Consider the following 27,746-nt stretch of genomic DNA (forward strand, 5'->3'; position numbering starts at 1 on the left):
TTAGTTTAGAGGATAGGCACTGGCAAAAGAATCCGCCATGCTTTCGACCAATTTCTATTAGACTAGGTATGTAGGTACCTAGGTAAGTACTTTTACTATTTTCTAATCATATCATTAATAAGTAAAATACGGACAAGAAAGTACCTAGGAGTCTATCTCTGAATGAAAAATATTTTCTCCTTTCGTGAACACCAAAAATGACAACTGTAGGTTAAGTCTTGTGTGAAGTCGGCTGTAGACCCTATCACCCTGTTCTCTATACCTGAGCTTTGAGGGGTCCCTCGGCTTGAGCGATACTCGCATTCTCATACCCCAGGTAACAAATACTATATCTTCCGTATCCCGGGTGTTCCAGAAAATATTCCTTGCTTAGTGGTACGGGGTCCGAGATATCTTAGTCTCATCGTGCTTCGTTCCATGGCATAGGGCATCCATATGTATCCGATAATAATCGCACAACATCATATCGTACAGGGGCTTTCCCTTACGATCGTCTAAGAAAGTACCGAAACAATCGGCGACCAATCTATCTCAGAACCACTAGCGTATCCGCTCCTCGGCAAGATACCGAGCTGAGGAATACAATAAGGTAAAATGAGGCTGCACCTATCATATATAACCCCTATGTTTATCACTTAGACATTATCTCACGGCAATGAATATCTGTATTTCCACGTTGGGAGGCCTTCAGGCACTGCCTACTTGTGCTCCTAATCACCTGAAGTCATCACATGTTTGTTTGGACTTTTTACTGCATTCTGCTGCCGCCATGGAAGATTGGGAATCTCTGGGGTGAACTTGAATGGATTTAAAGACCAATTGGTCGCAAAGGTGCGCATGTTTGATTAGTTAGAGGCAGAACTATACGACGTTGGATAACTTAAAGATGGTTAATAGATAGTTGTCTTCTTCACTTCCACGAACAACCTTGGCGCACAAGATAGCACTGGCACTTAAAGCTCTGGAAAAATAAGGTTGGCAAAGCCCAAACCTCGAGCCCGAATTAAAGGATTCCACTTTGCGTAACTTGAAGCCCAACATTCAAGTGAGGCCGTTATACAAGGGCAGGAAAACAGTCCGATCACATCCGCAAGACATGCTGAATAATGAAAAGCGGAGTTTCACTTAACCCTTCTAGAACGAACGAAAATCCTGGTTCGTGCCAGCGAAGAGTAACCTGTTGCAATGGGTTGCCGTTCATTGAAGATTCGGCGTATGCGAATCTGACTCTGTTACTAAGTAAGAGAAGTCTCGGCGCTACTCTTCAGCTGGCATTAACTAGTAACGTCGTAAAGCTGTTTGCTAGAGCCTGAGGAGTATCTTCGTCTAGTTTCGAGGATGAAACTATGGATATAGTCGCAGAATAGACGATGGGACGTTCGTAATTTCCGTATCGGCAGAAGTGTATGAAATGAGTATAAAGGGGCCTCAAACCGGGTGAATATGTTGTGGTTGGAAATCGAGTAGCTCAGCCAACTCCCCTACGCACTGTAAAATCTATTAGCTTCTTAGCTATCACGCTCTCTTGGTTCACTCTTTCAGTTGTCTTTTGTTTCTTGACCTAAGGGCACAGTTACTATGAAGACTATTTACCTTCTCCTTACGGCTCTAGCCCCAATTGCTCTTGCTAAAGCCCCTCTCATAAATAGGGATATTTCTGATGCCATTGTCGATAACTATATCGTAGTTATGAAAAAGGCGGATTCGAAGACTCTTCAAGCACACTATCGGAAAATACACACTGCTTCTCAACGTGCCAATGATGAAAATCAAGGAGTTGTGAGGACTTACCAAGTTCACGGATTCAATGGTTACCACATCGAGTGTGATAACGCGACCCTTGATGATATTCGAAAGAATTCCGCTGTAAGTTGATGGTTTACGCTCTGTAGCAGGATTCTGACAAGCGCAAGGTCAAATACGTTGCACGGGATAGTCGAGTGATAGCACAAAGTGTCATTCCCAACATTCGAAAGTCAGGCCCGACAGCGAACACGTGGGGCTTAGGCCGAATCTCCCATCGTAATTCTGGCATCTCGAATTACGTTGACGATAACAATGCCCCAACTTTTGCCTATATGTTAGATACAGGAATCCGTGTGACCCACCAGGTAACGCTCCCTTTCATCAATGATTGAAACCGAGACTGATTCGAAGCAGGAATTTGGAGGTCGCGCGATATGGGGCCAGAATTTCATCAGCGGATCTCAGGTTAGTCGAATGACCCCGATACCGAGCTCACTAACAGGGAATAGAATGTTGACGATAACGGGCATGGAACTCATACGGCCGCTACAGTAGGCGGTAACACTGTCGGAGTCGACAATAGTACCATGCTAGTTGCAGTGAAGGTTTTAGATCAAAACTCATCCGGAGCCTGGTCCGGAATGATTGCCGGGATACAATGGGGTGAGTTCGATCCCTGATTGGCTGCTTTCAATATAGACTGACTTCGGTAGCTGTGAATGATGCCCAGTCGCAAGGCAGGATCACTCGATCTGTGATTAACATGTCGATAGGAGGTCCTAAATATCAGCCTCTGAACGATTGCGTCAAAAGTGCCGTTGATGCTGGTATAACAGTAGTAACAGCAGCCTGCAACTACGGTGTCGATGCGTGCACGTACAGCCCAGCTTCAGCACCTGAAGCTATCACAGTAGCAGCCGTGGACGAATCTGATATTCGGCCTAATTGGTCGAATTATGGAGCTTGTGTCAACATATTCGGCCCTGGTGATAACATCTATTCGGCCTGGAAAGACAGCGACACATCATACCGGACTTTGAGCGGCACTAGTGTATGTATCATGAGAGCTGCTTCCTTATACCCTCTAAGAGATTATTAACTCTTATTGTAGATGGCAAGTCCTCACGTTGCCGGGCTCGTAACATATCTGTTCTCGCGAGAATTCATATCAGGGCAGGAAGATGTAAATAATCGCCTCATGCAACTTGGAACCCAGGGCAAGGTGCAGAATGCGAACGGAAGTCCGAATTTAATCGCCTTCAACGGCAATAAAGCTGAGCTTTAAGTAGTCTTCAGTAGTTAACATGCGGAAGTAGTAGAAAAGGAGAAATGAATAGGTATATAAATAGGTATACAATATTAGTATGATTACATCGGAATTGATTCAATCCCTGAAGTAATGATGCGATCATGACCATTGGAAAGAAACCAAGTGCAAGTGTGAAAGTTTAGGGTGCTTAGGCACCTCCTAGGTAGTGGAGTTGTCCCTAAATGCCGGGGTGGGTACCCCGTAACTTAGTGAAGACGGGGTAGGGATAACCCCTGAAGCTTCATTGGCCCGTGCCGAAAGCATGGGCACTTAACGCGTCCACTAATTTCAGACGCGTTCGACTTCACATCCATGAACGAGTTCCGTCCCCAAAACACATTCCCAAGACGAGACGAGGCCTTACAAATTAAAACCACCCGTGGTATTCGTGCTTTCCAGAATGTCAGCCCAATCGAAAGGGAAAAAGCAACAATCTCTCACCAATTTCTTCACTCCGAAGACGGTTAACGGCCTATCCGCGCCTCGAAAGCCACAGACCGAAGATGCCGGTACCCCCAGCAAATCCCCCGAAAGCTCCCGCAAGCGACCTCTCCAAGAAGATACTGATAACGGAAACGATATACCGTTAAGGAAGAAAACAAAAGGAAAAGAAGTCGAGAATGAGCATGACGATATAGAAGAGCCAACCCCTACTCTAGCTCTAAGTAGACCGGGCACACGTACGGAACGCTACCTTTATAACAAATCGAGCTCCCACGATGATGCATCGGACGAAGAACCTAGTGCTGCCGAAAGGCGGAAGAGAGAAGAACTGCACCGTAAATTTGTACAAAAACTCGGGCGGCCGGACAGCTTGGCATATGGTAGAAATCGAAGTGGCAAAGGAGAAGACGATACCCAAGCTGCGGACGAGGATGGGGAAGATGGTGAGGAGGAAGAACCGCCTCCACCTACAAAGGGGAAGAAGAAGGGCGCCAAGACTGGCAAGCTTACACCAATGGAGATTCAATTCCTCGATATTAAGAGGAAGCATATGGACACCATATTGATTGTCGAGGTCGGGTACAAGTTCAAGTTCTTTGGCGAAGATGCCCGCGTTGCTGCAAAGGAGCTAAGCATTGTATGCATACCTGGAAAGTTCCGTTACGACGAACATCCGTCAGAAGCACATCTCGACAGATTCGCATCTGCCAGTATCCCTGTACATCGACTACCAGTACACGCTAAGCGCTTGGTAGCAGCCGGTCACAAAGTTGGTGTTGTCCGCCAAGTAGAGACTGCAGCGTTGAAAAAAGTTGGAGATAATCGCAATGCCCCCTTCACGAGGAAACTCACAAATGTCTACACCAAGGGCACATACGTCGATGAAATTGGTGAGCTAGATCAAGGTAGTTCGGGGGCTCCGGCAGGTGGATACTTGCTTTGCCTTACAGAAACGAAAGCCAAGGGTTGGGGCACCGACGAGAAAGTTGATGTTGGCATAATCGCAGTACAACCTGCAACCGGTGATATAATCTATGACAACTTCGAGGACGGCTTCATGCGAAGCGAAATCGAAACGAGATTGTTACATATCTCGCCATGCGAGTTTGTCATTGTCGGCGAGCTTTCCAAAGCTACAGATAAGCTTCTGCAACATCTATCCGGCAGCGCAACCAATGTTTTTGGCGACAGAAGCAGAATCGAAAGGATTCCAAAGTCGAAAACCATTGCCGCCGAAGCATACTCCCATGTCGCTCAATTCTACTCCGCCAAGCTCAAGGAAGCTTCCGAGGGCAACAACGATCAAGCCAGTGCACTTCTAGACAAAGTTCTAAAGTTGCCAGAGCCTGTCACGGTTTGCCTATCCTCTATGATCAACCACCTGACAGAGTATGGGCTAGAGCACATATTTGACTTAACCAAATACTTTCAATCTTTCAGTGCTCGTCAGCACATGTTAATCAATGGCACCACGTTGGAGAGTCTAGAAGTATATCGAAATTCAACAGACCACACTGAAAAGGGCAGTCTCTTCTGGGCACTCGACAAGACTGTAACCCGTTTCGGGCAGCGACTTCTACGTAAGTGGATCGGTCGACCTCTCCTAGACAAAGAACGTCTCGAAGAACGAGTGACTGCTGTAGAGGAGCTCGTAGAGAATGCTTCGACTGCCAAAGTCGACCAATTGGAGCACCTATTGAAAAATACCAAGACGGATCTCGAGAGGAGTCTAATCCGTATATACTATGGAAAATGCACACGTCCCGAGCTTCTGTCAGTCCTCCAAACACTACAGAGGATAGCAATGGAGTTTGGACGAGTGAAGTCGGCGGAGGATACAGGCTTCAAGGCGGAAGGTATCAGCACAGCCATCTTCTCGTTGCCGCAAATCTTGCCAACCGTTCTGTCATACCTCGAACGCATCAACGCGGATGCCGCACGAAGAGACGACAAATATAGTTTCTTCCGAGAGAGTGAAGAGACAGACGATATCACAGAACACAAGCTAGGTATCGCGTCCGTAGAGCAAGAGCTCGACGCCCATCGCAAAGTAGCCGCCCAAACGCTCGGGAAGAAGACCCCCGTGCCCTACGTGACCGTCGCCGGCATCGAGTATCTCGTAGAAGTGCCCAACGCCGAGCTCAAGCGCGTCCCTGCCTCTTGGCTAAAGATTAGTGGCACCAAGAAGCTCTCGCGTTTCCACACCCCCGAGGTCGTGCGCCTAATGTCAGAACGCGACCAACACAAGGAAGCCCTCTCAGCCGCCTGCGACACCGCATTCTCATCCCTCCTCGAAGACATCGCCGCAAACTACCAACCCCTCCGCGACGCCGTCTCCTCCCTCGCCACCCTAGACTGCCTCCTATCTCTCTCCAAAGTCGCCGCTCTACCAGGCTACACCAAACCCACCTTCCTCCCCTCCGACACGCCCCCCACCATCTCCATAACAGGAGGCCGACACCCCATCGCCGAGCAAACCCTAACCACATCCTACATCCCCTTCACCACCTCCCTAGCCTCGCCCTCGCCTCTCGCACACCTAATAACCGGCCCCAACATGGGCGGCAAATCCTCCTTCGTCCGCGCCGTCGCGCTTCTCGTCCTGCTAGCGCAAATTGGCTCCTTCGTCCCCGCCGACTCATTCACCCTCACCCTCACAGACGCAATCTACACGCGCATGGGCGCGCGCGACAACCTATTCGCCGGCGAATCCACCTTCATGGTCGAAGTAAGCGAAACAGCGCGGATCCTCCGCGCCGCGACCCCGCGTTCCCTCGTCGTGCTCGACGAGCTCGGCCGCGGCACCAGCACCCACGACGGCGCCGCCATCGCGCACGCTGTCCTCGAACACGTCGTCACCGAGACGAAATGCCTTACCCTTTTCATCACCCACTACCAGAACCTATCCCGCGTCGCCGACGGCCTCGCCGGCCGCTGTAAAAACGTACATATGCGCTTCACCGCCGCCAAACGCGACGGCATCGCCGAGGATAACGAAGAAGATGACGAAGACGAAATCACCTTCCTCTATGAAGTAGGCGAGGGCGTCGCGCACAGATCCTACGGTTTAAACGTGGCAAGACTAGCGCGCATTCCACGGAAGGTATTAGACGTAGCGGCGAAGAAATCCAGGGAACTCGAGGAGACGATCAAGACGCGCAGGTTAAACGGTACGGCAAGGCTCCTAGCTGACGTGTTGGGAAATAATCCCGACCAACTGGACCATCTTATATCAAACATCGAGCAGCTGTAGGATCGATCAGCTCAACCTTTAAGGACTTGCCTGTAATAAATACGATGGTTTTTATGAGTAAATTCAATGCAATTGTTGTAATAGAACGCGCCGCGAAGCCTAAATAATAGCCATGGACTAATGTACATACCCCGTGTAAAGATAAAGTCCAATCATCAAAATAGCTAGGTTGATGCAACAAAGCCCGATTCATCTATGTATGGTTTATCGTCAAACGCCTTCATCGGACCGCCAACCGCAACCCAGTTAAATGACCCACGGAGTGCCGAATGACAACAAGCACCATGGTAGGTCAGTGAATCCACCATATCCGACGCGAATAAAACCAGACTGAAATTAGCAAAGTACAGAGCTCAAGCCAATGTTATGATAATGTATGAATTCAGATGAATTCCACATTACCTTGCGATGTTGTGTCTCCCAATCACTCTACCCATACCCTGGGATTGTGCGGGTTTTCTCCCGAATCCCGCCGTGATACCGAACTGCATTTAATGGTCTGATAAGTCACTTAGTCGACGGTGAGAATGTAGTCAGACATTGAACTGTGTCAATGAGGAGTCCAACTATGATGTTAGCAAATGAGGACCTTAGGAAGCCCATAACCTCAGAGAACGTAATGATGTGAATAGGGATCTGAGAATTCCCACGAAAAACGTCGATCAAATTGCAAATGAACCAACTGATAAGTCGTCACGTTTTTTGCCATAACATGATTTCCCATGTACAACAGCTTCAGCGTGGTTAATTTGAATTCGAAATATCGACGGAAGTTTCTCTAGAGGTCGAAGTCGCCGCCTCCTTGGGTTGAAGAGTAGGCTGCACTATGCTGTGGTGCCATCTGTAGGGGACTGAACACGCCCTGGTTGCTGATAGGCTGGAAGCTTGTGGCCATTGCCGGCTTTGCACTCTCATCATACGAGTACATGTTAAATCCAAGTCCATCTCGTGGCTGGACATAAAGAGGGTTGTAATTCTCCCCTGGGGCAGAGGTAGCTGTCTGCAAGTAAGGGTTAGAGGGCGCGGCTGCTTGCTTCAAGCCCATGTTTTCGTTCTCCTTTCCGCCGAAATGGGAGGAGGTCGGCGATCGTTTCGCGACGGCATTTGAGGACGCGAACGAAAGGTTGGGGTTGCCCGGTCTCAAAGCGAGGCCTGGCAAGCGGTCGTGACTGTCAGGAAAAGTGAGTCCATGTCCCATGTATGAGGATTGGAGAGGCATTTGCCATGACTCACTGCCGTCTCCGTTTTCCGGAAGGACTGGTGGCAGGATCTGTTCAGTGTTAGCCGGCGTGTTTGCGGCGAAGGGTGGGAATAAATCCCAACCTAATCCAGCGTCCATGTTCAACGGGTCATGGTAAAGACCAATATCGCCGTGAAATCCATGACTGTGGAGCGGCAGCTGTGCTTGTGTCTGTGCCTGTGGCATTGAACCATGTGTAAATGATGATCTGGTCATTCGTCTGCCAGTGTCTGAAGCTCGACGGCGCTCTACTGTAGTGTCATCTGATAGAGGGAGGAATCTGAGCTGCGCGCCCTGTGTGGTTACTCGGTTAGAACGTGTGATACGAGTATCACGAGACATGGCAGCATGTCTAGTCTTCTTTGCAGCCGTGGCTGCACGGGTTTGAGGACCTCGGCGTCTGGGTTTCATTACTAGATCATCCTCTTCGTCTTCCTCTTCATCAGCGTCCTATATATTCCAGTCAGTCGATCATACCAAACCAACTCTTTTCTTCTTTTCACTCACTTCATCCTCATCCGTTGATGGATCATCGTAAACATCCCGAGTTCGTTGGTGGTCAAGGTTGACATCGAACACATTCTCATCCGTGCTTACTAACGTTGAATTTATCTCAAGCTGCTGAAGGACGGCGGGAGGTTTTCGTTGGTTTCGTTTGCGGCGCTGCTCCTCTTCAGCTGCATCAAAGAGACCCATGCCAGGGAAGACTGTGCCTTTGAGGGATGGAATACCTGCGTCGACCTCCTGCATCTCAATGTTGTCAGTGATGATGTCCGACGGGCTCCCCTCTGATGATGCGCATTTGACAGAGATGTTTTCGTCGCTGACACTCTCGAAATCGCCACGGGACATCATATCCAGGTCCCCCTCGTTAGGCATTAACGCGTTAAGCTGATTCGGCCAAGATTGGATAGCATTGTTTTCCACGCCATTGTACGCGCCTAAATAGGCCATTCCCTCATCCGGCTCATACTTAAGGCCTGTAATATCCTGGACTCTGCGACCGCGACCGCGACCGCGGGAGTTCTTTCAGAAAGCATACGTTAGAGTATTCTTCTATAATTATGACATGGTTAGGACTTACAGCATCCCCACGACGGCCACGACTGCCACGGCCGCCACGGCTTCCACGGCCACCGCGACGTGTTGTGGGGCGGCTCATAGGTGAATCTCTTGGGGTTTGGCTTCGTCGGCTCAGCTGCGCACCCTTCTCGCCACGTGCCTCCATACGTTGTAAAACTAATTGCTGGATGTTATACGTCTTGTACCATATGTCAAACTGTTGGCAACGCATAGCGGCAGCTTCATCGATCTGACTGATGATTTGCAAGTTGTGGAGCTCCAACAAGTGCGCCTTAGAGCTAACATGCGTCAGAAGGTGAGAAAGGTCGGAGAATCTCTGCTGCTTCTCGCAAGAGTAACAGATGAGAGGAATCTGTGCTGGATCTCCCTGGTGGACTAGGGGAGCGGGTTGTTCGAGGGGTTGTCCCTGATGAAGCGGCTCGCCACGGTCGCCAGCCATATAGGCATGGTCTACCTGCGAATAGGTCGCCATCTTCTGTAAATAGAACTATTAGCGAATGAATATGTTCCCAATTGATAATTACCGCTTAAAACAAACTTTGAAAAAAGACCGGCTTTATAAATAGAAATCCACAAGCATGGCTTGTTAACTGAGCTAGATAACCCATGATAGAAAGGGGCCAGACCAATAAGTCTTCATTAGATAGAATAAGAAGCCCTTAAGATTTAGTTCATTCTGTGATAAACACTTGTTGGGCTGATTGAACGGAGAAGCAGGGAATCTAGTGGTGTAAATATAGGAGAGGGAATGTTCAATGAAGTACCAGATGTGAAAGCAGTCGAGTCTCCTCATGTGGGATTCTATGAAGAAATAGAAGGGGGAACTGTTAAATCAGAAGAAATACATACCGTTTAATATCAGGATCACGGTCGTGAAAGAGTGACTAATGGAATTAGTACTTGACAGAGATGAATGTAATCTAAGACGCTCCAGATGAGAGGATTCTTTGATGGGTTGAAGGTGCGAGCTGAAAGTTGGCGAGTTGACGGGATGGGGGGTTTAATATTATGGATCCTTGATGCCGGTAGTCGTAGTCGCAAATCCGAGATTCGGATAGGTTGAAGTCTCCTAGTAGGCACTCCGGTGGATAACCTAAAGAGTTCAATATTGAATTGTAAGTAAATGGCCACCCATAACCATCAAATCTTTGGGATGAAAGTCATCAAAGATCTATGCGTGATATTTGGATACTCATACCTAGATATTTATCACCAGCCCGACGCTCAATACTCCGCAAAGTATGGCTAGAACCAAGGTGTCTGATCGAAGTTGCCGAGTCGTGCTCCTTGCAGCTTCCTTTCGGAATTCCTGTAGTTTCCTTCGTTAGATATGTACGTCAAGAAGGCAGGTATAGATGTAGAAGCGACAATCCAGTGAAGGTATCGTCAAGCTACCGTATTTTCGTAGCTCGACGAAAGTGACGCGATATATTGTGTGTAGGTTGTGAATACATTGGGAAATTGATTTGATGCTCTTTATATTTTCCTAGGCTCAATGACGAGAGAGATTTCTTTTCCATAAAACAAGAGAGTGGCAGGATAATGGCCAGAGGGTATTTCTTGGAATTGAGATCATTTAGACATTTGTCTAGAGGTGATCTAGAAGAGAAAGAGGCCCATTTTCTCAAGAGATGCGAGTAAATAGGGAAAAGGGAATGAGGGTGTCCTAGATGAATAGTATTGGAACTTACCTTAGATATTGGATATTCTTGCCATATGAATGGGTAGTAGAGAAGTGTAGATGGAAAGAAGGCGTTGACTCCTAAATCAATTCTTTTAAATTGAAAAAGATAGGGCCAACCGATACTTGAATTGACAATTGTTGAAGTTGCGAAGTAGGTGAAGGGTTGAAGTGGAAGTGGAAGTTGGGAGGGGAGAGGAGAGAGGGTGGGTTGGTATTTCATTTCTCTACCTGTATTTCTAAACATCTTGCAATTGCCAATTGAGTTCAATCGATAATACTATACTAGGTATCCACTGGAGTATCATCAGTTCTTTCCCACACGATAATTGCATCGGTTTCGTTATCATCTAGATATCTCATGTAAGTATCTATTATATCTAATATAGGCGACGGCCGGCGAATTGGGATGCCGAATACATAACAGTACTTACCTTGTAAAAGTGGATACATATCTATGTGCCATTAAATAAACTTGGAACTTAAAATAAAGGCCCTTTACTTTATTAGGAAATTGTCTACGCATTTCTATAGGTGTGCAGGTACTTAAGTATCATATATATCGTCTCTAATTACATAACTAGTAGGTACTAGGTAGGTAAGTACCGAGCTAGTGGGGAAGCACAGCACATGAACGTCGACCTCGTACATCCTTCTTTTCTTTCAGCCCTACATGAATATAACAGTAGATATATTAGTAATAGGTAGCCATAAGACGATCCTAAGGACATAACAACATCCACATCATACCTACCTGTAGACTGGTATCAAAAGTGACTTGTATGTTAATTTTACCACGCCACGTTAAAATCAGAACTATCCCCTGCATTATACCGTTAGTATCCACCCCACTGTAGTACTTGTAAGTTACCTAAATAAACTAAGAAGGGGATACTTGACATGTCGTCTCATACCATAGCGTCAACACATACCTAACCTATGCACTTCATACATCAATTTTCCTGATACCATTTTATGTTGAATACATGTCTACTAAGTACTCAGTACATATGTATCATAAGAATACTTCACATTGAAATACTAAAATTATTATTTATAATCATTATGGTAGTTACTCGTCAACATTTGATATTAGGTACCTGTGTTCCTAGAAGTAATTGGATAATCATTAAATAAAGTTCGAAACGTTAGAATAAGAACGTTAATAAAGTACGAAGGTTCGGGCCAAAAGTTTGGACCATGTGCAGCGGGCGCTGGTGGCTGAAAGCCGTGTGAACTAGAATAACATGCTATCGTGTGGCGTTTTTATTTAGTAGCTAAGCTCCTTAAATAGGCTTAGGTTATAGCGATTACCCACTAGAATTTAGTGAATGGATCGCTATCAAGTAGCGGTTCTAGCCTAAACCTGATACAGTATGAAATAGCTGCTTATCTAATCACGCACTGGGCAAGGGACGTGGCTTGATGGTCCAAACTTTTGGCCTGAACCTTCGTAACTCTAAACTAAAATTTAGACGGTGTGCGCTCATTGATTCCAGGCTAGTTGTAAGCCATTACAATGATTGGCTAGGAATATTAATTTAAAAAAGCATCTATCATAGATGCATCTATTTTCTTAGCCAATGAAACAGTGCACGCATATACAGTCATTGTACCTGAGCAAACGAACCTGAAAAAAAGTATCGTTCGAAAAGAGGTCAAGTATTACCAGCAAATCTCGGTCCGAAAATCTCGAATTTATTACAACCCATATTGATTGACTGCAAGACAGCATTGAAAAATAGCATTGAGGTAACAACAAGGTCAATTGTGGATGTAAAAAGCTTCCGTGTCTTGACTCTTCAGTCGCAATTCCCAGTCGTCGGGGCACTCTCATTGCTAGGTATTCTAGAAGCATCTTTCTTTACGCCACCGGATTCTGACCCGGGAGGCTGGTCAACCCTGTGAAAAGCATGTTTAGCTCGAGAAAGTCGTTTCCTGGGTGGATTGATGAGTACTTACAGCCGTCGATATTCTCTTTCACCATATCAGGAACTTTGCATTGGTTCTGCTGGGCAATGCTTTGAGTCTTGAGCATTGGCGCAGAGACGTAGGTATGGCCATCCATTGCCTTCTGGAGAGAAGTGTCCTTCCATCCAAAGAGGTAATCAGCGTGGCTGGAATAGCCACTAGCATCGCCAGTCGACCATACAAATGGCTGGTTACCGTCGGCGAAGTCTGCGGGGTCGTTGAATGCCCTGGTATCCCACATGGTCTCGAGGAGGATTTGCGGTAGTCGGACAGGGTGTGTAGCAGGGCAAGGTCCACCAGACTCGAATGTTCCGGACTCTGGGTAAGCGACGTGGTCTTGGTGGTTAGGCGAATCGAGGTTCTTTCCATCCCAGCAGGTCGGAAATCTATGGTTAGCCATAATACCGCCTCGGCAGGCCTTCGGGGGGAATCCAATGTATTCCGGCGCTCTGGTACCTTGGTTCTCCATACAGATGTATGTTAGTTGTCGGAACTTCCTGGCCTGTTCGCGGTCACGGAACACCGCATCGCCAACAAGCATGCGGAAGCCAGGCTTGAAAGCCGTGACAGTCGACCTTTGCGCAGTGTCGAACAAGGCGTCGCTCATATAATATACGACCTTCCAACTAAGTTAGAATATCCTCGCCTCGGCTTAGAATTCACCTAGATCTTACCATGCCTCCCTGAGTACCCTCCATACCTGCTTGGTTAATTTGAGGGACCCTCTTGAAAGTGCCATTCTTGGCACGGTAAAAGAGGACAGCCGTCCAGTAATTTGAGAAATCCTCCGTAAATTGACAACTCGTACAGGTCGATAATCCAGGCAGATCATGATCCTCTGGTGGCATCGACGCGTTGAATGAGTTCTACAGCATGTTAGCCACAGGTACAGATCTTCGATACTCATAAGTCTCGTACTCCTCCTATAATCTGGTGAAGATGAGCGGACGGGTTCATTCCCGGATTGACCAAGGGGTCCAAACGTTGGACGGTCAGACTCGAACAACCGAATCGGAGCAATGCATTTGCGGGCGCAAATAGCCCTAAGGCAGAAATAAACGCGTTCAGCTTCATGTTCATAAGGATTGCCTAGGCTGTTAGTTTGGGGGTTGTGGTCAGTCTAGGAAAGGCAGAAAGTCGGAAGATAGTGGTAGTAGTTATGATATTGGCGTTGGTGGGCCTTCACATCGCCGCAAACCACTGCCGCTCTTCCCACACCTCCAGGGAAGACAAGCTTGGTCTTCGGTCACGGATGATATCGACCCTTAATATCAGCAAAGATTTCCATAGGCGAGCTGCTTGACCTTGGATCCGGTTAATGTGGAGAACATTTACTAGTTCGGGACTTGCACAGGAAGACGAAGACAGCAATGGGTTGGGTAGAGATGACAAAAGTAGCCTCTCCCAGCTATTTGGCATCTATGACGTATCAATATAGCAAATATTAAGGCCTGTCCGGTAGATGCTTCTCCCATTCAAGCTTGAAACCTCTTTTACCATGTTTCTTATTGCCATAAGAACATACCCTAGTTCAACGTCGTGATTAATATAATATATATGCAGATGTTTTACATGTAGGTAGGTAAGTATATCGCCTTGTCCTTTGAGATTTAAGGATACCTTGAACAGCTTTATTCGACTTCTAACTAGAACGTAGGCCGATATAAAACCCGGGGATAGTGGTTCAATGAAGTCGGAGCGCCCACGTTCCTCGAAGTCATATTTGGGCCATACCTTACTACCTCCTATTAGAGCGGAGTGACTGACGCCGGTTTCCTTCTTCACCGTCCCCGCACTATAACATACAAGATACTTTCCATTACTGGCAAATGAAAGTAGAAATTCAATTCTTGGTTATTACTTACACATAACTGACATAATACGGGGAATGTGATATTTGCAGTTGGCATCCATCCTCGGCTAAAAGCCTTAATTAAAGCAAGCTGAGAATTTGTTATCATAGACACCACTAGAACGAAAGTATCGTTTTATTCTACTAATATCATCTGGCCCGTTCCAAAAATACACACGATCTCCTTTAGTGTGTCGTGTTCGTCTATCAGAAAACTCACCGTAATCGTTCCACCTTGAAGTATTCTCACCAAACACGCCCTCCCGGAACTCACAATGAAGCTATCATCCACATTCACTCTTCTCTGGGTTGGCATAGCCCTCGGTCAACAAGTACCTGAATGCAGTCGAGAGCTCGCAGCAACTGACGATTGTGCCGATGTCATCAATGCCAATGCCTGTTACAACCAATTCCGATTCAGGGACAACCAAACACTCTCTTGCATTGGTGGCACGGACAATAATGCGAGGGCGAAAAAAGTAAGACATGAAAATATAAAAAGCATTTAGAGAGACGTCAGCTAACTACATAATAAAGGCGTGTAAATGCTGTGGCTGCGTGGGCAAAGTGATGTGCGATTGGGTCACACAGCAGCGGTTCCAATGTTAAGATTCATCAACTCCGAGACTATAAACATGAGAGAAGATAACATATTCGAAGTTGGGAGTATTAGTGAAAAATCCGGTCAAAGTCATCGTCCTTCATCCACTTAAAACTCTCAATAGCAAGGTTAAATGTTATGCCCCGTGCTTCAAAGTTTTCTCCTTCCTTCCCGGACGCTTTGTGATGCCTCTATTCTACCTAGCTAGGATGAAGAGATTCCAGACTTTTTACGGTAGTATTTATACATATTTCTCAGCGAGACATCATTGTAAAAGATCATGACAAGACGCATAGCTCATTCTATCAAATAGACCTATGATTGTTATACCAGTAATAGGTTGTTGGCTGCTAGGTAAATGACAACTCAGTCTGGGATATGAAGCTCGGCTAGCGGTAAGGAATTAGGTGAAGTACCGATCCCCCTAAGGAGGTCTTCAAACAATGTTAAACTGCTAACAATGTATCAACAGGCAAGATAAGTACCTGGAATGACAGCACTAGGTATATCAAGTATGAATGGCGGGATAAGCCTCCTTTTCAAAGAAGAAAAAGAAACCCTGTTTTGGGATGCCCTGTTGGTTACCCGTTTTTTCGGAGATCCGATTTCTTCCCGCATTCCGAATCCGCGGATCCGGGGAATCAATGCCGTACTATTTCCCATGAGCAATCTGTCACCGAAAACAAACTTTTTTTTTGACATCAAAGGCGGTTGCTTTTTTCGGCTCTCACATATGATAACTGGTGAGTCCGAATGTTGATGTCAACGGCTTGATGAAGATCATATGATAGGAAGGAAGAGGATCGTGCACCTACCGACCACCCGAACTCTCAAACAAAAAAGTTTCTTTAAAATTAGCAACCTGCTCCATTAATTCCTCCTCAATGCCTTATTTCACGCAAACCGTCCATCATCCAGCCGGTCAGGCCGGAGATACATGAAGTCAGAAAGAAGCAAAGAATGGGAGGGAAGGATTCGATGTGCGAAGGATGGTCGGCTTGGAGCAATGAACTGCTGCATTATTTAACTCCAGGGGACGATCGCTAGCGGATCAGCAGTAGGGTCTTGCCGGTTACCCAATCGAATTTCACGCAAGTCCACTCCGTAAGCAGATCCGCCTTAATATCTCCACTACCGGACTCGTGGCACGGCATTACTCTGCAGTAGATCGCTGCATCGCCTCGAAACCCGCATCAACCAACAGTGAATGCCGCCAGCCGTAAGCTTAACTTGGACCTACTCTGCTATGTCGCCATAGTCTGACTGCATATACGCCGCAGATATACAGACATCACTGTCAGCATACCCCGCCTCTCGAGGTATATAGCGTATTCAAGTTGAATTGATCGAATAGTTCCGTCTTCCCTCTTTCCAATGGATCTTTTTCTACTCTCTCTTCTAAATCCGAGCCCTCCGAACTTGAAAGTGAGGGTATCTCCGGGATGAAGTTCCAAGCTCTCTTCTCGCTGGCGGCGAGCATTATCCCCCTCGCTCGTCTCGTTGCCTCAGAGCCGATTCAGTATTGCAGAAATGGCGCTGAGACCAACGAGATTGACTTCTGTATGAGCATGTTGACGCACTACAATGCCTCCACCAGTGCTCACGATCTTTTCCTAACTATGAGTGTCCTTCGTCCGGACAGCACGCCTGTCGGATGGACTGCCATAGGTTTAGGTGAAGTTATGGAAGGTGCTCTTATGTTTATTATCTACGGCGACCCGCTAGCGTCTAAGAAACCCGTTGTCAGCATCCGAAAGTCCATCGGTCATGTACAACCAACACTCATCACCGAAGAGGACAAGAAAGACGGAGCTGAGCTACATCTATTACGTGCCGATTGGCAAGAATCCCCTTCGGATCCGCGTACCGTATCAGCGGTAATGTCTGTCGTCTGTTACTCATGCCATCTCTTCCCGGGAACGAAAATCTCCGCCACATCGAAGTCGCAGCCATGGTTGTGGGCATGGAATAACAAGCAAGAATTCGACGATTTCCCGTACGATGCTCATCTGAAAATGCATGCCCATCACGCTGGTAAAGGTGGATGGGGAAATTTCTATGTCGATATGTCGAGAGCATTGAACACGTGGAAGAGTCCCCCGAGTCCACCTTCAATCATATACGGAATGAAAGCCATCGGCGTCAGCGAGAGCCCGGGTATGTCGGCCGCATACGGGATAGCATGGCTTAAGAACAACCCTATACTCCATGTCCATGGAATACTCATGGGAATCGCCTTTTTATTCCTCTTCCCTCTCGGGGTGTTGGCCATGCGGTCTGGCCGCATGAAAGCCTTCAAGTACCATTGGGTCATACAGCTTATTGCCTCTGGTTTCACGGTCGCAGGCTTTGCGCTGGGGCTCGTTCTTGGGCGCAAGGTCGATACCTTCCATCAAATACTTGGCATCACGCTCGTGGCCTCCCTCGGGCTGCAGGGGATTCTCGGCTGGCGACACCACATGGTCTTCCTTCGCCTTCGTCGCCGTACCTGGCTCTCTCATTCCCACATCTATCTTGGCAGGTTCATGATGATCGGAGGCTGGACGAACCTTGTGACTGGTCTCGTCCTCCGCGGGTATTCCCGTCTTAGCGTCGGAATAATGGGATTTGTAGTGGGCTTTGAAGCAGTCGCGCTCACAGCTTGGTTATTATGGAAGAGAATCAAAGCTGCCCGTGCCGAAAGAATGAATAAGTCTAACCCTGATGGAAACAAGGATGACTTAACCAACTACTTCGCTTTGGATGACTTAGATGATGATGAGGAGGAAGAAGATGCTTCGTCTTCGGAAACCCTACACGATGAAGAGTCAAAACCCATGATGGGGAAGTCCGAAAAGGCGTAACTACCAGAGTACTTAAACCTTTATAGTAGTATACGGAGAGCAGTACCCCAGAGTGACTGCCTTTATCATAAATGAAATAACAACCAGACTGCAGAAATGTACAATATTTTGCCGTTCTTTCACGAAGACATAGTGTTGTTGATCAGTTGTAGAAATCTGGTACTTCCACGAGGAGACTGCGCTAACGGTCCGTGCCGCCCTGAGGGGCATATTAGGGTGCTGTGAGTCCTAAAACAAAGAGTCCTTCAGGGCTATCGCTACCCCAATTTAGTGTAGACTCTAGACTTGTAGGTGTTACCTAACTCCTAAAAATCGGCCACTGGAACTAGAACACTAAATGATTGCCGAATTTCGTGAATGTTCAACATCCTAACGCATCCCAGCCCACCAGAAAACGCCACAGTTGTTTATTCGGCGCTGATTTATTTTCTTCGGAGGACACGTTGCGCAGCCCACTTACCGAAAAGTTCAAGGGATAAAGAAATGATAAAATTCCTTCAAATCCCCATGGACTTTTGTCCCGCGCGCCAATTGTTAAGATTAATCATCAGAAGAATCATGCCTTATCCCTATGACGAGCGTAGGAAGAATAAAATGATAGAAATACCAACCACGAGGGGGATTTAAGGACAAACAATATCTCTCAGTAGAATCCACGAATACCAAGACAGAAAAAACCATTAGGTAAAAGATGGTGTCCATGAAAGATATATGAGACGACGCAAGTTTGTACGAGGAAGATACTGCACTTACCTTTATACGGAAACAACATCACAACACAGGTTCGTTACCCCGAATTCTTTCGCTTCCACCTCATTAGCGCGACTAGGCAATATTGACTAATATGCATAGGATACTATTACTATTACAAATTGAGTACCGCGATTGGGGCTCTCGTATGCAGATATCTGCTTGGATACTAGGTAGTAGCCTAGCTGCTAGGCATAAGGAGATGCATGCGGGGCGACACCAAGGATCTCATTCAAATTCCCGTTTATCGACGAGGAAGAGCGCCGCTTTAAAGCTAGCGACGAGTCTATCGAGTGCGCAGCTTCGATAAGATCCCCAACCCCAGAGTTATAGCTTATCTAAACGCGATGCCGAATCATCCCCATCCAATCGGCGTGGCCAATTCGACCTGCTAGCCGCAGATCTTGGACCTGCCCGAGATAATGCAGGGGACGCCGTCCAACCAGAGCCGTCGACCCCGCCGTAAACGGTAACGCTCTAGATGTACGACGCCGGTCTCGATTCGCACGTGTGTTATGGAAAACAGCCAGTCTAGTGTTATCTCCTGACCGGAGGAAGCGAATATCTGGGCAGCATCGCACAAAGTTATCGTGGCCGAATTCGGGATAAGGGTGAAGACGTCAGTCGGGAAGCCTTCGGGGTTTTGAGGACGTGGAGGGGGTCTTAGGATGTATATAAGCTTGCATCGCGCTCTTGTAGGATAGGAGAAGTTTGTCAGCGACAGTTCCAACCAAGAACAGCTTCCAGCACTTAATCGATCACGATATCTAATGGGATCTATACTCAGCAAAGTTAACAAGAAAAAATCCGAAATGGCTACTACTCCCGTTGCAATGACCTACTACGCGAAAGCGTCGAGCGTCAAGCCGCCACTGATCGCCAACGACAATGCGTTCCTCGGAGACGTATCTTCATCGTAAGTTCTGGCATGGATCCTCACCTCGTGTACAATGTGGCTAACTTCATGATAGTGACAAGCTCGACCCCGAGAAGCCCATATCCGCTGGATTTTACCGACTCGAGAAGGGAACTCCGCTAGTATATGCCTACCACTACCATGAGAGTAAGCTTTCCTTGCCAGAATATCTCCTGACATAAGACGACTGATCAAGTATTTAGTGAAAATCATCATCGAGGGTAGCTTCGATATCAGCGACGAGGCAGGCAACAAGGTGCACGCAGTTCCCGGCGACGTCTTCTACTTCCCCAAGGGCTCCAAGATCACCTTCACCACGGAAGATTACGGGCTTGCCTTCTATACCGGACAGCGAAAGGCCGATGACGCATAAATAAATACGTGTAAAAATCAAATAAAGGCGTGGGATGAAAAGTGGCTTGTTTAAGGCTGGTTGATCTATTCTCACCAAGTGTACATAAATAATGAAGATATATACCCTCTACTTGGTTTCTTTTTGATAGTCGAGCGACTTGAAGATTACCTATCAAATTGGATCTAAAAAGCAGTGAATGGAATGTACAAATGTGATCCCAAAGCCCGTATGACGTAATGAAATACGAACAAAGGGGGAAAACATCTGAAGTCTATCTACTCTTGCCTTGTATCCTAACTATCATTTAGAACAAGCTAGTAGGTTGCTTATTGCAAGAGATGGTAAATATAGGTATCAATTTTGATGTTGAATTCCATGAATGCACTCATAGTCACCTTATAACGACGTTGTCTTCTCGATTCTATCAACATTGCATAAGACTCGACATAGATGAATCGGACAGACGTTTTCCAGGAACTGTTGCGCAGTTAACCTGCCCTACCAAATACACGATCTATCGTAGATTTCGGTAGAGCATACACGGGATCAATGTATTCCACACCGGGATACTCCAGCAAGCTTAAGCCTGTCAGGCCGAAGAAAGTGTGCCAGATGTCAACCATATTACCGGGACGGTCTGACAGACCACCCTTTTCAGTATCTTGGCAGCTAAGGGTAAACTTGATAAGTTTCTCCCTATCGACCCAATGCGCGCGGTCAATGATTGATAGGCTGCCCAGTACCCACCAGTTGTAGCATACATCTTCATGCTTCTCTGGTCTCCCGTTGAAGCCGCCGCGGGCAACTTGCCTCTCGCTGAGCCAGCTGCCTAGCTTGTCAATATCGATCAAGTCTTTGCGGCCGGCAATAGCGAGAGCAGCCACGCATGTGAAGATCTGGCCGGAGTGGCTCTCGGCGCCGGGGCTAACGCCATATCCACCGTCAAAATTGGCGCACGCCGCAACGTAATCGACAGCTTTATTCACGTCGACAATGTCCAGTAGACCTAGGAGGGAGAGAGCATTTAGCCCGCCATATAGAAATCGCGTGTCTTCTTCTCCCCATTCGTCGCCCGCAAATACGCCGGTTTCCCGGTTTTGGAGATTCGCTATGACTAAAAGCAAGGATTAGCGAGCTGTTGTGCTCGACGCGCGGTTGACAACGGCAAAAGAAACAGCAAATAAGGATTGAGCTATGCCGTGACTGATTGACTCACACTTGCCCACTTGAGCTTTGCCGTCACCCTTGCCACGCTTCTCTAACTCGTCCAAGGCGTCGAGTAGAACAAGGATCTGCACGGCGCTGACTGTGTAGAGCATGTGTGCGTCATGGCCGGGCGCAGCACCAAATCCGCCGGTCTCGTGTTGACAAGAGAGAACGAAATCTATGGCTTCGTCTCGAGGCAGGGCGTCGGGGTGTCGGAGCAAATGTAGTGCGGTAAGCCCCCAATAGAGTCCGTTCAGGCGAAGATGTTCGGTAAGCCAGTACTCATATTCATCCTTCTTCGTATCTAAGCTCTGTATGTACTTTACGTGGGCTGCTGTCGCAAGCTGTAGCTCGTCTGGTAACTTTTGTATTCCCGACATTTTCGAACTTCAACGTTGAAGGGTCGGATATTTGGATCGGCAAAAGAGGAGGCGTAGGATAGACCTCGAACAGGTGGAGCTGACGAAGGCTGAAAGGTGAATAATAGTGAATTGTAAAAGTTGGCGCAGCGGAGGTAGGCAACAGTGTAACTTATTAAAAATCCTTGGGATGCGAGGTCCGGAGGTGGGGTACCTGCCAAAGGTAATGTGGGGTAGCTCCTTACCGCCTGGCAATACCCTAAATTCAGTTATTATATAAAGACTTCCCACAATCTCCTCCTTCTCAGTCTTTTTTCCTTTCTTCTCTAGCTCTCTTTGCCATATGGCTTAGATCAAGTGTAGTATCTGTTCTTTTCAGTTTAATATCTGAAAGAGTTACAACGTAACTCGCTCATTTATTATACCAATTTTTGTGCCAAGGGGTGCGATTCCCCTGTGCTTGCACATGTTCGCCCCCATTGTGTCTCTGGTCTAACACTGCTTCCAGGTGATGCGACATTCATCTTTTTTTTTTTTTTTTTTCTTGTTTTCATTGCATTCTCAGGGGTTCCCTGGGAAGTGACGAAGACTTGGATGTTGTGTTTAAACATGATTTGCCACATTTCAGCTGTATTGTGAGCGAAACATATAAATGGTGTGTTATCAGTATCCAAGCTACCAAATTGACTTGACTGCTATAAGTTTATAAGGGGCAAGGAGTTCCTCTGACACATAAAAATACAACAAGTGCCATGATTACCTTTAGCTTTACTGGCAGTCTTGCTTTTATTAAACTGTTAAATAACACTCGAGTTTAATTTCTGTATTGAACTGAACGCCGTATATCGTTTGTCGTGACATAACAAATCCCCAGTGTTGTCCTGATAGGACAAATAGGTGAACTAGTTCCTGTCAAACAACTGCCGTTCGTCAAAAGAACCTCGTACAATGGGAATTGTGGGATTACCTGCCCAGGTGTATAAAGCATGGGCTTCGTTGTTGTAAGGGGCAATTCCATCGGTGCCGCACGTATGACAGTATTATTCGGCCGAGGGAAGATATGTTTAGAAACATGAAGCCGCTACCATCGGACCATACATTTCCCCTTATGTGGAGTTGTGAGAATACATACCTAGCATAGGTCTTTACGAGATAAAGATTTTGTTACCGTCACGATATTAATAACAGCAAACATGTTTGCACCATTCAACGTTGTAATATATCTCATGTAAGAAACCTAAATATCTCATGATATTCTGAAACGTTAAGCTTCTCAACTAAAATTTACCATCGTATGTGTGGCCAGGTATAGAAGTGTCTAGCGCTAAGATGGTACAATATAAAGATACTAGTATATAGTATGTAGTATGTAGTTGTAGTTGAGATATGTATGTAGGAGGTAAGGGAAAAGCGGGCAAAGGTGGAGAGAATGGTTGTGCGTGGCAGCTTGTTTCAGATTCCAAAATCTTGTTACGCGCCTTCGCCAGATGTAGTGTGGACCCGGGAGGTCCGCCTGGCCATTGAAACTTCGATATTATCAGATCACTCGCTTCGAAGTTCGGGGCCTGTATTTTCTGCATGACACCAATGTCATCTTTCATCTATTACCTGAATACTTTATGTGATATTAATACCCAGGGTGCACATGCACCTAGGTAAGGACTATTGGATTTTGATATATTTCCTTGGAGGTAGGTAAGTAGGTACATTGATATGTATCAAATTGAAAATCTCGGTAAGTCAAGGGGGGGTGTTTTCGGATGCCCTTAGTTATCGGCTCCCTGCAAGGCTTTAGCTGTTTCGGGTATGGCGGGGGCCGCTTTGGGTATAACACGGTACATTCAAAAAATGACAAGAAGGATGCTAGCTCATGATTGGCTAAGAGTGTCCGAGTCACCACTTTGAGCATAGCTTGGCCGGACTAGCAAATTAAGCTATCCTCTAGCTGTAAATAGGCTTAGTCGCTTGGCTGGCTTTATCCTAATTGGCCAGATATAGTTAGGGTCGGGCTCGGATTAACTTTCATTCGTTTAACCGAAGCGCTAACTACTTTAGGCTTCATAGTTAACTTATGTAATAGCTACAAATATATTAATATTTGAAAAGTAATAATTTAATTGGTTAATAAAATTATACTTTTATACATCTTTATGAATTATGAAATCAAATCGTCCAATTAGAAGACTTTGTTTCCACAAAAAACCTATCGATAAGAATAAAATTGGTTGATTGGTTCAAAACGGTACATCAGACTCAGTTTCCAAAAGGTCTGCGCCATACCCGAAACAGCTAAAGCCTTGCAGGGAGCCGATAACTAAGGGCATCCGAAAACACCCCCCCTTGACTTATTAGGTATGCGTGTTTAGTGAACTTGTTCTGCAGCTCGAACCGCTACGCATTGAATTCCTAGTCTACTATCTCCTTTCGATAGTCACGTAGCAAGTACCTACATGTAGTATTTAGTTTAATACTCGAAGTAGGTACCTATCATGAAGTTAACAATGATCGGATACCGCGGCTGTGGCTACGGGAACTTTGCGATTGCAACTGTTCAACAACACTATCGAATATATCCGAGTCACGATCTGTTTCAATGATCATCACTCCACACCGAAAGTCAAGATGGTGTTGATTTCGTTCCCCTATTGTACATTTCTATGCACTTGCTAGGTAGTAAAATACCAAGCTTAAATGGGTCGCTTTAATATAATTGTTGCCTGTACGAAGTACATGCATGTACACGGATATCCATGGAATATCTGTAAGAAATACAGATTAGGTATAGCTTGTATTGATGTACATTGATTACGATTTGACCCCTGAGACTTAGCGCATTTCCAATCGTCAGGCACGGGCGACATTGGATAACTGTAGGGAGGACCTGGTAGCCAGTGGTAGGTGCCTACGGTTTCGGTACCTTACTACAGTGGTTATCCATGTGGGATATCCATTTATCCCCTGTCGATGCTTCCCAGACTTTCAGGACCCAAAGTCTCATCGATTCGTCAAACCAATTCCAATCTTGAATATTCAATTCAATTCTTTCCCCTTGGAAAATATCAAGATTGGATATTGGGTTGTTTATTTTTTCTTTCGTAAGGCATCACAAAAAAATAAAAAGATTCTTAACTTACTTAATTGTACTATACCCTATACCCTGCAACATCTCTTTATTTTTCTTATTACTTCCAGGATACGTTGGGATATCCTTAATCAACCCCCTAGCCTGGCGCCTCCTGTCGCAGGTTCACCACAAAGTCCTGCCCTATCTCACTTTACTAATCCTTCCTACGAATCAGTTTCGATACCCCGATACTTGATACCTGATACAGCATTCCAAGGCGCACGACTCATCCTGTCCTCCTGCGGCATACAGCGAATCAGGTCTTTCCCTGTTATTCCCCGATTCGTGTGTTTGACGGAGGACAATAAGGGGAACACATACCATCCATAATGCGCCGAAAGCCAGTTCCCAACCCGCTGTCCCTGGCTGGCGATTCGGATTCCTTGGGCGATCAATCTGCAGCCAGCGCCATCGCCAGCGCCAATGCCAGTGCTAATAACAGCGCCAATAACAGCGCTCGCGCTCTAAACTACCCCGATCAAAGCCTCCTAGGGACAGAGAGACTCAGCCCGCGTCCGACTCTCGGTAGCGATTCCAGCCTGCGAGTTGTCTCGCCGACGTCTTCGAGGTCGCCCAAATCACCACGTTCTCCCTTTGTTAGCAAGTTCAACACGACCACGCCTAGGAAACCCGTCCCGCAACAAAACCAAGCTTACCCCGTCGATTCTCACCAGCCACTGCATCCTCCCGACGACGTGCATCTCGCTCAACATCGGCGACGCCAATCTCCCAATCGCCGCGAGCCTGAATATCCACCTTTAGCTCTCCTTCCGTCGTCAAACACGACAAACACAATCACCACCACTACCACCGCCTCTACCGTGCCGGATACATGTTCCCATCCCGAGGTCGAGAAGCACTCGAGGAGTGGTAGCCGCTTTTTTAACTTCGGCAAAACCTCGAGGTCTGCCAATCAGCTTTACCCTACACACAACGATAGTGCCAGCGCGGGCGACGCTATGTCCCGCGGGACAGAGAATACCATTATGTCAGATAGAGGGGCGTCGAGTAAAATCTCCAAGAATTCAGGTACGTTTGACTAAGAGTTCAAAGGAATTGTACCTCCGTATTATGTCAGTCCCATGATACTAACCCTTTGTTTCGTTACAACTAGACCTATCCTCGTCTGTTGATCTTTCAGCTCAGAAGTCAGGCCATTCTTTGCCATCCAGATCTGACGTTTCGTTGACGTCGACCAACGAACAAGAGGCCAATTCGAAGAAGAATAAACCGAAGCCTTTCACACTAATGGGTCGCAACAGATCGCTGAAGGATAGGGATGGACATAGCCCAAAGGAATCGATAACAATCAAATTGAGTGAACCGGAGCGAGAGAACAACTCCTTAATGGGTATGCAACCTTTGAGGACGGCACCAATGAATGCCGATGGGCACGAGAGGTCTTTTAGACACATGATGAACTCGACAGTACGGAACCATTCTGCCGACCGCGCGATACCCCGGGACACTTCAGGGAACAAAGACCACCGACATGATAAAGACTATTATAGAGGCAACCCTTCCTCCCTCAGCAACAATAATAACGCCAATACATTTTTTAATGGTCTGAAAAATTCCGGTAGTCGAGCAGCCGACATGATCAGCAAGGGCTTATTTGGAAGAAGCGGCCGTAGTGCCAGTACATCTGATAGGGAGTTGGCAGTTGATGACGAGCATTACGTTTTGAAGGTTATCAACTTGCCATTGGTCGAACAGACGAGAATGACGAGGATATCTAAGCGGCTCGAAGATTCCCGCGACAAAACAGAGTTCTGGATGCCCGCCTTTCCCTGGCGAGCCATTGATTATCTCAACCTAAAAGGAACCGATGTCGAAGGTCTATATCGTGTACCCGGGAGTGGTCCTCAGATTAAGAAGTGGCAAAGAAAGTTCGATGAGCGTAAGAATTTCATCCCCTGTTCCCTTGATTTATATGACAATTTACTGATATTTAACAGAATATGACGTCGATCTATTTGCCCAGGACGATCTCTACGATATAAATATTATTGGTTCTATGTTCAAAGCCTGGTTACGCGAACTTCCCGACGAACTTTTCCCGAAGGAAGCTCAAGAGCGAATTTCTCGCGAGTGTGCTGGTGCCGAATCCGTACCTCAAATGCTCATCGATGAACTTTCTAATCTGTCACCATTCAACTACTACCTGCTTTTCGCCATCACGTGCCATCTCAGTCTACTTCTCGCGCATTCCGATAAAAACAAGATGGATTTCCGCAATCTTTGCATATGTTTCCAGCCCTGCATGAAAATCGACGCATTTTGCTTCAAGTTCCTCGTTTGCGATTGGAGATTATGTTGGCAAGGATGCAGGAACGAAGCTAGATATATCGAAGAAGAATATCAACTATTTCAACAACCGCTGCCTCGAGGGCTAACTGCGACACCGGATTCACGAAGTCGTAGTGGGGCCAACACTCCGGATGAACGAAATTTATCTTCGTCGGACAGCAACAAGCTATCAGCGCCTCCTATGGAACAACATAATGGAAAACTAAGAAAGAAACCAGGGACAGGAGGCCAAACAGGAGGCCAAACAGGAGGCCAAAACGGGGGCGCAGTATCGAACTATCCGGTTATGGCACATTCAAATTCGCTGACGGTCAATGGCGAACAAGACATGCCGCCACGGCGATCCGGAGAGCGAGAACTGCGGCCGCTGTCGCCTATAAAACCTCTTTCCCCGATGAATTTCTCTTAATTTGGCCACTTAAATCTCGGCATACGCAGTTGGAGAATAAGGATGGGTTTTAATCCGGATCTGATGATACCTTTCTTTTTGCTTTGTCTTGATAATACCCCCCCAGGAGATGAATGTGGTGCATATACGGCATTTGGCCTGGCGGTCCTGTTTTTTGACGACATTACGCTCCGTTTACGATTTCAACCTTTTGTTTTTTTGTTTCATATCTTAGCGCTCTACAATCGTCTAGCTCGAAGCTCGTCCGTTATAGGCCGGTAGTATGCCAATGCCTTTGGGGGTCTGGTGGTGGTA

The 27,746-nt window shown here is 46.6% G+C and overlaps 10 protein-coding genes across 10 annotated transcripts; 6 read left to right on the forward strand and 4 right to left on the reverse strand.

Moving 5' to 3' along the window:
* Nucleotides 1–1,578: 1,578 nt before the first annotated feature.
* GGS22DRAFT_177176 (subtilisin-like protein) lies at nt 1,579–3,031 on the forward strand (the record flags this gene model as incomplete). Its single annotated transcript, XM_047963495.1, has 6 exons — nt 1,579–1,866; nt 1,896–2,111; nt 2,161–2,211; nt 2,256–2,409; nt 2,460–2,797; nt 2,858–3,031. 6 exons carry the CDS (start codon nt 1,579–1,581, stop codon nt 3,029–3,031), a joined length of 1,221 nt encoding a protein of 406 aa, XP_047823988.1.
* A 424-nt stretch (nt 3,032–3,455) lies between these two features.
* On the forward strand, nt 3,456–6,811 carry GGS22DRAFT_194346 (muts domain V-domain-containing protein; the record flags this gene model as incomplete). Its single annotated transcript, XM_047965492.1, has 1 exon — nt 3,456–6,811. One exon carries the CDS (start codon nt 3,456–3,458, stop codon nt 6,750–6,752), a length of 3,297 nt encoding a protein of 1,098 aa, XP_047823989.1. The 3' UTR covers nt 6,753–6,811.
* Nucleotides 6,812–7,530: 719 nt separating this feature from the next.
* On the reverse strand, nt 7,531–9,547 carry GGS22DRAFT_183503 (uncharacterized protein; the record flags this gene model as incomplete). Its single annotated transcript, XM_047964099.1, has 3 exons — nt 7,531–8,442; nt 8,500–9,018; nt 9,077–9,547. The coding sequence occupies 3 exons, from the start codon at nt 9,545–9,547 to the stop codon at nt 7,531–7,533; spliced, it is 1,902 nt and encodes a 633-aa protein (XP_047823990.1).
* A 2,834-nt stretch (nt 9,548–12,381) lies between these two features.
* GGS22DRAFT_150116 (uncharacterized protein) lies at nt 12,382–13,496 on the reverse strand. Its single transcript, XM_047959262.1, has one exon. The coding sequence runs from the start codon at nt 13,332–13,334 to the stop codon at nt 12,621–12,623; it is 714 nt and encodes a 237-aa protein (XP_047823991.1). The 5' UTR covers nt 13,335–13,496; the 3' UTR covers nt 12,382–12,620.
* Nucleotides 13,497–13,539: 43 nt separating this feature from the next.
* GGS22DRAFT_150117 (uncharacterized protein) lies at nt 13,540–13,868 on the reverse strand. Its single transcript, XM_047959263.1, has one exon. It carries the CDS (start codon nt 13,805–13,807, stop codon nt 13,631–13,633), a length of 177 nt encoding a protein of 58 aa, XP_047823992.1. The 5' UTR covers nt 13,808–13,868; the 3' UTR covers nt 13,540–13,630.
* A 986-nt stretch (nt 13,869–14,854) lies between these two features.
* Nucleotides 14,855–15,188, forward strand: GGS22DRAFT_183505 (uncharacterized protein; the record flags this gene model as incomplete). Its single annotated transcript, XM_047964100.1, has 2 exons — nt 14,855–15,058; nt 15,117–15,188. The coding sequence occupies 2 exons, from the start codon at nt 14,855–14,857 to the stop codon at nt 15,186–15,188; spliced, it is 276 nt and encodes a 91-aa protein (XP_047823993.1).
* A 1,150-nt stretch (nt 15,189–16,338) lies between these two features.
* Nucleotides 16,339–18,201, forward strand: GGS22DRAFT_9081 (iron reductase domain protein). Its single transcript, XM_047968393.1, has one exon. The coding sequence runs from the start codon at nt 16,623–16,625 to the stop codon at nt 18,021–18,023; it is 1,401 nt and encodes a 466-aa protein (XP_047823994.1). The 5' UTR covers nt 16,339–16,622; the 3' UTR covers nt 18,024–18,201.
* A 1,112-nt stretch (nt 18,202–19,313) lies between these two features.
* GGS22DRAFT_194349 (putative ethanolamine utilization protein) lies at nt 19,314–20,062 on the forward strand (the record flags this gene model as incomplete). The annotated part of the gene is made up of 3 exons (XM_047965493.1): nt 19,314–19,689; nt 19,745–19,836; nt 19,893–20,062. The coding sequence occupies exons 1-3, from the start codon at nt 19,544–19,546 to the stop codon at nt 20,060–20,062; spliced, it is 408 nt and encodes a 135-aa protein (XP_047823995.1). The 5' UTR covers nt 19,314–19,543.
* A 106-nt stretch (nt 20,063–20,168) lies between these two features.
* GGS22DRAFT_150124 (geranylgerany transferase type II beta subunit) lies at nt 20,169–21,742 on the reverse strand. Its single transcript, XM_047959264.1, has 2 exons — nt 21,261–21,742; nt 20,169–21,158 (listed from the first exon to the last, which is right to left on the reverse strand). The coding sequence occupies exons 1-2, from the start codon at nt 21,628–21,630 to the stop codon at nt 20,533–20,535; spliced, it is 996 nt and encodes a 331-aa protein (XP_047823996.1). The 5' UTR covers nt 21,631–21,742; the 3' UTR covers nt 20,169–20,532.
* A 3,143-nt stretch (nt 21,743–24,885) lies between these two features.
* GGS22DRAFT_9118 (uncharacterized protein) lies at nt 24,886–27,566 on the forward strand. Its single transcript, XM_047968401.1, has 3 exons — nt 24,886–25,762; nt 25,848–26,633; nt 26,692–27,566. Exons 1-3 carry the CDS (start codon nt 25,063–25,065, stop codon nt 27,450–27,452), a joined length of 2,247 nt encoding a protein of 748 aa, XP_047823997.1. The 5' UTR covers nt 24,886–25,062; the 3' UTR covers nt 27,453–27,566.
* The last annotated feature ends 180 nt before the right edge of the window (nt 27,567–27,746 follow it).

This window comes from Annulohypoxylon maeteangense (genome assembly GCF_022496945.1).
Source record: "Annulohypoxylon maeteangense strain CBS 123835 unplaced genomic scaffold GGS22scaffold_1, whole genome shotgun sequence".
Classification (NCBI taxonomy): Eukaryota; Fungi; Ascomycota; class Sordariomycetes; order Xylariales; family Hypoxylaceae; genus Annulohypoxylon; species Annulohypoxylon maeteangense.

Excerpts from the sequence above, each read along its gene's own strand:
- GGS22DRAFT_150116 (XM_047959262.1), bottom strand. The coding sequence starts at position 13,334 with ATGAGCGACGCCTTGTTCGACACTGCGCAAAGGTCGACTGTCACGGCT.
- GGS22DRAFT_150117 (XM_047959263.1), bottom strand. The coding sequence starts at position 13,807 with ATGAACATGAAGCTGAACGCGTTTATTTCTGCCTTAGGGCTATTTGCG.
- GGS22DRAFT_9081 (XM_047968393.1), top strand. The coding sequence starts at position 16,623 with ATGAAGTTCCAAGCTCTCTTCTCGCTGGCGGCGAGCATTATCCCCCTC.
- GGS22DRAFT_150124 (XM_047959264.1), bottom strand. The coding sequence starts at position 21,630 with ATGTCGGGAATACAAAAGTTACCAGACGAGCTACAGCTTGCGACAGCA. Across the intron at positions 21,159-21,260 it reads CAAAGCTCAAGTGGGCAAGT|TCATAGCGAATCTCCAAAAC; the intron begins GTGAGTCAATCA and ends CCTTGCTTTTAG.
- GGS22DRAFT_9118 (XM_047968401.1), top strand. The coding sequence starts at position 25,063 with ATGCGCCGAAAGCCAGTTCCCAACCCGCTGTCCCTGGCTGGCGATTCG. Across the intron at positions 25,763-25,847 it reads TAAAATCTCCAAGAATTCAG|ACCTATCCTCGTCTGTTGAT; the intron begins GTACGTTTGACT and ends CGTTACAACTAG. Across the intron at positions 26,634-26,691 it reads GCAAAGAAAGTTCGATGAGC|AATATGACGTCGATCTATTT; the intron begins GTAAGAATTTCA and ends GATATTTAACAG.